The sequence below is a fragment of the Tasmannia lanceolata genome, unplaced genomic scaffold (genome assembly GCF_043159265.1).
Source record: "Tasmannia lanceolata isolate RefF3 unplaced genomic scaffold, GAP_Taslan_0.1 ptg000007l, whole genome shotgun sequence".
In the NCBI taxonomy this organism is placed as follows: domain Eukaryota; kingdom Viridiplantae; phylum Streptophyta; class Magnoliopsida; order Canellales; family Winteraceae; genus Tasmannia; species Tasmannia lanceolata.
The window spans coordinates 11763645-11772272 of record NW_027518684.1 but is presented as its reverse complement, the minus strand read 5'-3'; the positions used below and the strand labels follow the sequence as shown (position 1 = coordinate 11772272).

The window sequence follows — 8628 nt, the reverse complement described above, 5'->3', positions numbered from 1 at the left end:
CCCAAGTGGCTAAATTCCTAAATTAGGGCATAATAAAAGGCATAAAAGACAAAAAAATGTTTGAGTCTTTTTTAGGTTTTTTAAAGAAATAATAAAAAATTAAAAACCAAAAAAAGGCATGGTACCCGCGGGTTGACCCGACCCAACCCATGTTTTTGCGGGTTGGGTGGCCCGCGGGTCAATTTTGCCGGTCACTAAAACCCGGACCCGTGCCCGCAAATTTGCGGGTGGGTCGGGGCGACACGCGGGCATTGGTCGGTTTTGCCAGGTCTACGGGTGGCTGTACAAACCTGTATTCTCTCAAAATGTACGGTACTGCCCACTCCATCGGATGATCTAAACCGTCCATTTTTCGGGCCACAACGTAAATACTAAATAGGTTGTGCCCAAAAATCATTTACATAGTATATCCAAACCCTCCGATCTATTGAAGTTCTCATATTTGTCGGCTTACAACCCGGTAAAATAGGATGAATAGGTTGTTGCGGGGGGGGGGTGGGGGGATTTATCAGCGCCCAATATGTAATATTAGAAGACGAAATCGAGATGAGATTTGCGCCCTTTTTTTCTCCCGATTCTGGGAATCAGAATACCATCTTCTTGGGTGGGTATCAGAACGTGGCTAATATTCCAATGTTTATTCAATCTTGTTTCCCATTCCAATAAAAGAATGAAACCAAACGGCGAAATCGCCCAAGATCCCGATTCCAGAGATCCAAACGCTCCCTCAATGGGTTAGATCCTTGAAGATGGAAACCGCAAAAAGCTATTTTTTTACAAAATGTTTTGGGCCCCATCTGGTTGGAAGATCCAAACCGTTCATTTTTTTACAACATGTTTTTGGGTCCCACTAATGCCTCCAAATAAATGAAAATTTATAAGCCTAACAGTAACTAATGACGGCGAAAATCTTGCAAGGTGAAAGATAATCAAAGGTTCAATTATAATGATACAGATGCTGTTAGTGAAGAAATAATGAAGTCGCTACAATTGAAGAGAGCACTCCTCACGATTCCTTCAATTGCTTGTAATAATATTAATGCCTTTTCACATGTTTGAACCAATATGTGTTGGAATTAAGACAAGAGCTTCCTGAATTAAAAGAATTCAAAGCCACTATGTTCAGCCTACATAAATGATTTCAACTACAGGCTTCAATAACAGAAATTCAACAAACAAATACTGAAGCCCAACATAAGAAAGATGTGCATAAAGAAATGAGATGTCTTATTTGAATTTTCAAGAGATCAAGAGAGACATGCCCAAGAGTTGTCAGCCAGCTTACATGCAAATGTGTGCACAAAATTAGAAGAGATTATCTAAGTTAGTTGCACAAAAATCAAATGGATTTTCGGTGGCTGATGTTAGCCATAAACCCTTTTATCTTTTAAAAATCCAGTTCACATGCAAATCCCGCATAAAATCAACTGGATTTTGCCCGTATAAGATTGGAAATTCTATTTACATAGTTTCATACAAGAAAGGGAAAATGAAAGATAAAGACCAATGCCAATGAATAACTTGAATCAGTTAAGAACCAGCCACAACTTCAATCCTTTCAACTGTACATAATCACACGGACAGATTGATTCCCACAAAACGTAAGAAAAAAAGAGAAAACATACACAAAAGATGGAAGAGTTTTAATAAAACTAGCTACTGGTTACCCTTCATTAAAAAAAAAACAAAAGATGGAAGCGGTGCGTGTCCTAAATCAACCGCAACAAGCTCCTCTCTGAGCAACGGTTCCATCTCTCCCTGCAGATGGACCTTGGGTGCGGCCGTATCCAACCTTGATGCCAGATGACTGCCATGATAAAAGGTCAAGATGTTAAACCCAGATGCTTAGGGGGGGGGAAACGGTAAAAATAAAATTATTTAAAAATATATAATTTAAGAAAATATGAAATAAAAATATCACGCAATATTATCGCAATAGTTTTCACTGTAAATGATAAAAATAAAAGGGAAATGACATCAGCACAACCATGTTTTAATAATTGCACAAACCCAGCTAGTCTTGTGAAAATATCGCTATATTTTTAAAATCACCTTTGACAGCTCTTTAAATACTAAAAGACAAGATGAGTTAGTGAAAATATCAAAACATGGTTGTCCTGATATCATTTCCCAAATAAAAATATCGCTATATTTTTTAAAATATAAGGATTATTTCAAAAATTATCGTTCTATGAAAATGTTGTGATAAAATAGCGTTTATTTTCAAAATATCAGAGATATTTGTGACGCAGACTGCTACTAGGGTGAGAAATTAAGATTCAAACAATTAGTTGAATTTTTTTTTTTTGAATGGCATACAATTAGTTGAATTTGAGCAATGAATTGAATGTTCCCTCTATCAGTGACTTACCTCATTAGATACATCAAAAACTCCTTCCTGAATCTTCTGATGGATCTTTGCCGCAGTGCTTATGAAGGCCTGGAGATGTTTTTATCATCCAAACATGACAGAAATCAGATTAAGAAAGAATTCTCTTGAACGGAAAATATAAAGAAAGAGTTAACTGGGTACGTCACCTCTTCAACATTTTGGGCAGTTTTTGCAGATGCCTCCATGAATATGAGTCCATTTTCCTTGGCAAATTGTTGCCCTTCTTCTTTGCTAACAGCTCTTCGGTGGGTGAGATCGCACTTATTACCTATAAGCATTGTAGTCATGTTGGGGTTTGCATGCTGCCGGGCATCCTCAAGCCAGCTTGCCAGATGATTAAACGTCTCTCTCCTTGATAAGAGATGCAAAACAAAGACAGGTTCTTGTTAGCTCATGGCTCAACCCGTGCTGAAAATTATTGGGATGATGGGATAGAGATAAAACCTAGTGATGTCATACACAAGAAGGGCACCAGCTGCTCCTCTGTAATAAGATCTAGTAATGGATCTGAATGATTCCTGACCAGCCTGCAATTGTGTAAAGGTAGTTATTTAGATTTCACTACATGCCAAAATGATGAAAGTATATAGGATCTTCTAAGGTACAAGCAGAATAACAAGCTACAGCTGAAGAAAAAATATAGGGATCCCGTCCTGGACTCTTGATACAAGAGAGCAACAGCCATAGGAGAAATGGTCATCTTCTTCACAAAGCAGACACCAATTTGCTAGGAAAGAACTTCCTGTTTGGGAGATTTGTAACATCCCCCCAAGGAAAACTAATTTGCCAGTTTGCTTGGAACAGTTTCAAATTCACATCCAGCAAACTTTGAATGAACCCAGTCCATTTGGTGTAGGTTACCATAATTTGTTTCATTGTTTCACTCTGGTTCACAGGCATAATCACCAAAATGTACCTATATAACTTTTCAAAATATAAGATTATAGTGGCTGTATCCCCAGTTGAGAAGTTTGTGGAATAACACATCAAAAATTTGGAAAAAGTAATTTCCATATTTCCCTATAAATTTGGATAGTGAATTTCAGATGATTAGGCAGATGGCATGGTAATTTCCTAATATTTCCAAAGGGAGGGGGGCATTTTTTACGGTTTTGTGAAAAACCAGGTTAATTTTTTATTTGCTTTATTTGCAAACTGTCTTTGCCAGCCTTGGGATCTTCAAACACATACCATAGAACCAAAAAACATTCAACCCCATGAACATTTCTTTAAACAACATAACAGTTTTAATTACTTCTATATCACCTGGAAACCCACTACCCAAAACCCAAACATGATAATCATATGGACACTTCAGTTGCAGCTTCTGGAAACTCAGTTGCTTCCTTGTGAAACCTTCATCTAACGATGGTCCATTTTGTTTTCTATATCTCTGACTTTCTCCAACAGTTGATTCATTCGTTTTCCTCCATTGGCTTTTCAAGACTTCAAGCAACCATTCTAGCCCCTCTTAGTACGTATTAGCCTTTCGACTCAAATCTCCAATCATATGGCATGAGACACCTCGAATCATAACAGGATAATGACAACATCCTCACCAAAAATGACAAAAATCAGCATTCTCAGTTCTCACTGAAAATGAAACAAATCTTTGTATTCTAGTATTATAAAGGCTTCTGTTGGTCCATCAATAGACGATTCCATTACCGTGGGAGGTTTTGAATGTTCCTCCGCAACAAACCTGTTCTATATTGTTCAAGCTGTTGACAGTTTGTCTCGCATGAAATTTGGTGAAAAGGTAATTGGGAGAGGCAGTAAGGTTGGATTCATGCCAGACTTCTATAAAGCTTCACCTTCCGCAGTGTTTTAACTGCCTCAGATCAAGAAATAAAGACTGCAAATAACCAATGGCATTGTGGCATTCTTGTTAAGGATATGTGCTCTGATCAGATTTTTTTGGATTGAACTCTAGTGTTGGTTCTATTAGTTCATCTTCCAAAAATTATGGTATTGATCTTACACTGAGAGGTGTATGTTAAAGAAGCATACACCTCTTCTTCTCCTAGTGGAAATAGATCTTTGCATTCCTTTGATGGCCTCTGTCTAAAGGTAGTTGTTGCTTATAATGTTTTAGCTCTATAAGTGGTTCTCTATGTTCACATAAATACATGGATTTAATTTATTTGTTTCACGTCAAGTGTTTTTTGGATATTAAGATCTCTGATAAAATTATTGAAAGTTTGATCCAAAGAAAAACAGAAGTTCTTTCACTCTTATTTAATGGAAGAATGTATGCCTAGTGTATCTAAGTTATTTTTGGATAAAAAATGATTTTTTCAACCTAGAGGTCGGAGGTTCAATCCCATCTTACCTATTAAAAAAAGGATTTAATACTCTTGAAATGATGTGATTACAGAAAATAAGACTACACATCAGAGAGACGGAACCGGGTCTTCACTGCAAGATTTAAATATGATGGGCCCAACAGGCTTGATCTTAATTGATAACTCAAGGGTTAAAAACAGGAGGGGGGTATTGATTATGATCAAAAGTTCACTCCATCAAAGAACACCAGTATCACATAACTTCTTTAATAGTTACTACTGCTAATGGAATATCCTACAAATGGATGTCAAGAATGCTTTCCACGATGGTGATTAAAGGAAGAGTTCTACATCTTTCAACAGCTTGGTTGTCACTCACAAAATACTAGTTATGTCTAAATATTGAGAAACACACCCCCCCCCCACGTGTTGAAGCAAGCCCCTCATGCTTGTTTCAGAAATTCTACCATGCTATGCAAGTTTGATCTTATCAGAATGGACAGGAGCACTCCTTACAGGTGTGGAAAACAGAACAATTCTCTTGTTTGGAATTAATTACTGGCAACAGTCTTGAGAAGGTAATTCAAAAATGAAAGGTCCGGGTATGATGACTCATGCTTGTTGGGGCTTGAACTAGCCAACATATCGTGGTTGCTTGGTTAGCTAAAGGGTATGCTATACCAATGCTCTTATCGATTGGTTCATCTCAGTCTTACATATGAGAAGCTAGTTGGTATTCCATAAATGCTAAATGGATTGCCTTCTTAAGACCGCTAAGAAAGTCTTTTAACTCCACCTTGAACTTCCAATTTCAGTATCTCAATGGATAAAAGGTTGGAGTAAAAAGAATATTGGGATCTTGGTGAAGGAGAATGGTCATATTCTTCAATAGATCACTTGCATAGACTGAATGGAAGACCGCTAAGAAAGTCTTTTAACTCCACCTTGAACTTCCAATTTCAGTATCTCAATGGATAAAAGGCTGGAGTAAAAAGAATATTGGAATCTTGGTGAAGGAGAATGGTCATATTTCTTCAATAGATCACTTGCATAGACTGAAATGGAAGGCTCAGGCCCCATTGCAGTATATGGAAAAGGAGAAATGGACTTTCAAGATAAGGTGAGGTATGAAGATATTAAGTTGAAGGCTAAGGTCAAGAGTGCGTGGTTGAAGGGGAATAAAAACAGCAAGCTATTTCATATAATTGCTAATGCAAAAGAAGAAACACTATTATACGATAAGCCAAGATAAATGGTTTTGGATGGACTACTTTCACAATCTATAGCAAAAGAGAAGTAAGAAGACTACCATGTAGATTATTGGAGAAAGTGAGTGAGAAGAAGTTAACAAATTGAAGCATACATAGATCAACCAATTCACACGGAAAGAGAAAATACTGATCGATGTAGCCCGGCAACCCCTACATAAAAAATCAACTAATGGTCTACTACTCTAATTTGACTTCGTACCATTGATTGAAGCTTCAAAATGCGTTTTTGATCTTTGATTTGGGTTCTAGTTGCATTGTTACACAATCCAAAAACACACACCATCTTCACTTAATACACATGCTTATTGACCAATAGATGTAATCTTTAATATAATTAATAAATGGTAGATACAATAGTCAGCACAACAACTTACTTGCCATAATTTGTGAATTCATCGTGCATGGCAATAAGATTCAAAGCCATTTGAATCTTCGAGGAGCACATCATATTAACTCTCAACACCCAACCAACCACAACATCCCCCCCCCCCCAACACACACACAATAAATAAACTCTCAACGCACAGCCCCTGAGAGAAACCATCCCTCAATGTCCCGACATCATCTCTTGCTCAAAGACTAATATACATTCTCCACTCTAATGCTAACATGGCCAGGCTCAGAAAACTCTCACTCAAAAGAAAACCTTTACACCATAGAATGTAACCATGTTCCCTTTATCATCCTGAATCCCAATCCTCTTGAACATGCTCATAACCACCACGACATCGACCATGAACCCAAGAAGCTCTGATAACCTCTTGGAACCCGTTCTTACAATTACACCATTCCACAACCTCCTTCCGCCCGCACAATATCTCCAGATGCACTTCCCAAAGAGAGCCCCCTTAAGTTAAGAATTCTAATCAGACCCCTCCTTCCAACCCCCAACATCATAATGATTAATGAGGATCCTTTGACCTTCTCCTTAAATAATGATTGTTTCCTTGTCAAAAGATTGTCTCCCTACACCAATGACACCAAAAAAAAAACCAGCATACATGGAAGGATAGACTTGTTGAGATAGAAGCAGTCACCCAGAGACTAGTACTGACTCTTCGAAGATGAAAGAGCTTAGTCATGAAAACAGATACATTACATAACAGGCCCATCCAAAACTAATCCCTTTCTAAATTTTTCACATAAAACTGAAACTAATAGACAAGCAGATAGAGTAATTAAAAAAAAAATCTGAATTTCAAGCTACAATTTCCTAGTTCATATGATATCAAATTTGTTCGGAAAAGTATCGCCAAAAAAGAAAAAAAGAAATACCAACCGTGTCCCATATCTGAAGCTTGATGGGCCTACCATCGATCGCAACCATCCGTGCGCCGAATTCAACGCCGATTGTGAGATCGTGCACCGGCTGAAATCGTTTGTCTGTGAATTGCAAAAGAAGACACGATTTTCCCACGCCTGCAACTCAACGAAGTAAATAACAAACTTTAAAAAAAAAAAAAAAAAAAAAAAAAGGAGAAGAACTGCAAATTAGGGCAAGGCAATCGTTTATCTGTGAATATAAGAGAAATTACCTGTGTCTCCGATGATTATGTACTTAAAGAGATAATCGTAAGACATGACGAAGAACTCTACCAAAGGCTCCGAAGAATTTCTTTTTCAAAATCAGAGTGCGTACTACACTTTTCTCACCACTCGTGTACAAGACCCGTTTCTCGTACACACACGAACCCGCAGCAAGAGAGATGTATGAAAGGTGTCAACGGATCCACCTGATCGATCCTCCTCTGTCCGTGTCACGATCCATTCAAATCTTATGAGTCTAATGGGATTTATCGGTCCAGTCGGATCCCTTTCAAATGGGGCCGTTCTAATAATGAGTCCTTAGATGTTCGCTTTTTTATTCTCTTGTGAACAGAGGCCAGTAGCTCTTCAAAATTTGGAAGGACCTTAATTTAAGGAGATGAATGATAAAGTGAACCATGCCCTTGCAAAGACCAGCTAGAAGGGTCCCCTCTTAGGTCCTTTTTCAATAAAGTGCATTTATTCCTTTGGATAAAGTTATCTTTTCCTCAAAAATAAAGTGCATTTATTGTTCCTTTAATTTTATATTTGTGACTGCCATATTCGTATTTTTTTTGTGCCCTTATAAATAAATGAGAAAATGACTAAAAAAATGGGCTTTGATATGACAATGACCTGTCAAGGGGGAGACTTGGAAATAACCAATCTAGAGTGATGGTGACTGGTTTGCATCGGTTTAGGACAAAAATACCCTCATTTTTAAAATGCCCTCACCTCTCTCTCTCTCTCTCTCTCTCTCTCTCTCTCTCTCTCTCTCTCTCTCTCATGGGATGATCCCAACCATCAATTAGAGGGCCACAATGCCTCTCTCTCATGGGATGATCCCAACAGTCCATTAGAGGGCCACAATGCCCCCCCCCCCCTCTCTCTCTCGTGGGATGATCCCAACCGTCCATTAGAAGGCCCCAATGCCCCACTCTCTCTCATGGGATGATCCCAATCGTCCATTAAAGGGCCACAATGCCCCTCTCTCTCATGGGATGATCCCAACCGTCCATTAGAGGGCCACAATGCCCCTCTCTCTCATGGGATGATCCCAACCGTCCATTAGAGGGCCACAATGCCCTCTTTCTCTCATGGGATGATCACAATCGTCCATTAGAGGGCCACAGTGTCCCGCAGGTCCGTGCACCTC

The 8628-nt window shown here is 38.5% G+C and overlaps 1 protein-coding gene across 1 annotated transcript; it reads right to left on the bottom strand.

The window, feature by feature from the left end:
- Window positions 1-1497: 1497 nt before the first annotated feature.
- On the bottom strand, window positions 1498-7836 carry LOC143880973 (ras-related protein RABB1b). The gene is made up of 6 exons (XM_077383948.1): window positions 7484-7836; window positions 7228-7367; window positions 2837-2919; window positions 2539-2743; window positions 2372-2440; window positions 1498-1807 (listed from the first exon to the last, which is right to left on the bottom strand). Exons 1-6 carry the CDS (start codon window positions 7527-7529, stop codon window positions 1715-1717), a joined length of 636 nt encoding a protein of 211 aa, XP_077240063.1. The 5' UTR covers window positions 7530-7836; the 3' UTR covers window positions 1498-1714.
- Window positions 7837-8628: the final 792 nt, after the last annotated feature.

Bases quoted from the DNA above. Each gene is read 5' to 3' on its own strand.
- LOC143880973 (XM_077383948.1), bottom strand. From the start codon at position 7,529: ATGTCTTACGATTATCTCTTTAAGTACATAATCATCGGAGACACAG. The intron at 7,368-7,483 runs GTAATTTCTCTT...GTTGAGTTGCAG, and splicing joins CATAATCATCGGAGACACAG to GCGTGGGAAAATCGTGTCTT. The intron at 2,920-7,227 runs GTTGGTATTTCT...ACACAATTGCAG, and splicing joins AGCTTCAGATATGGGACACG to GCTGGTCAGGAATCATTCAG.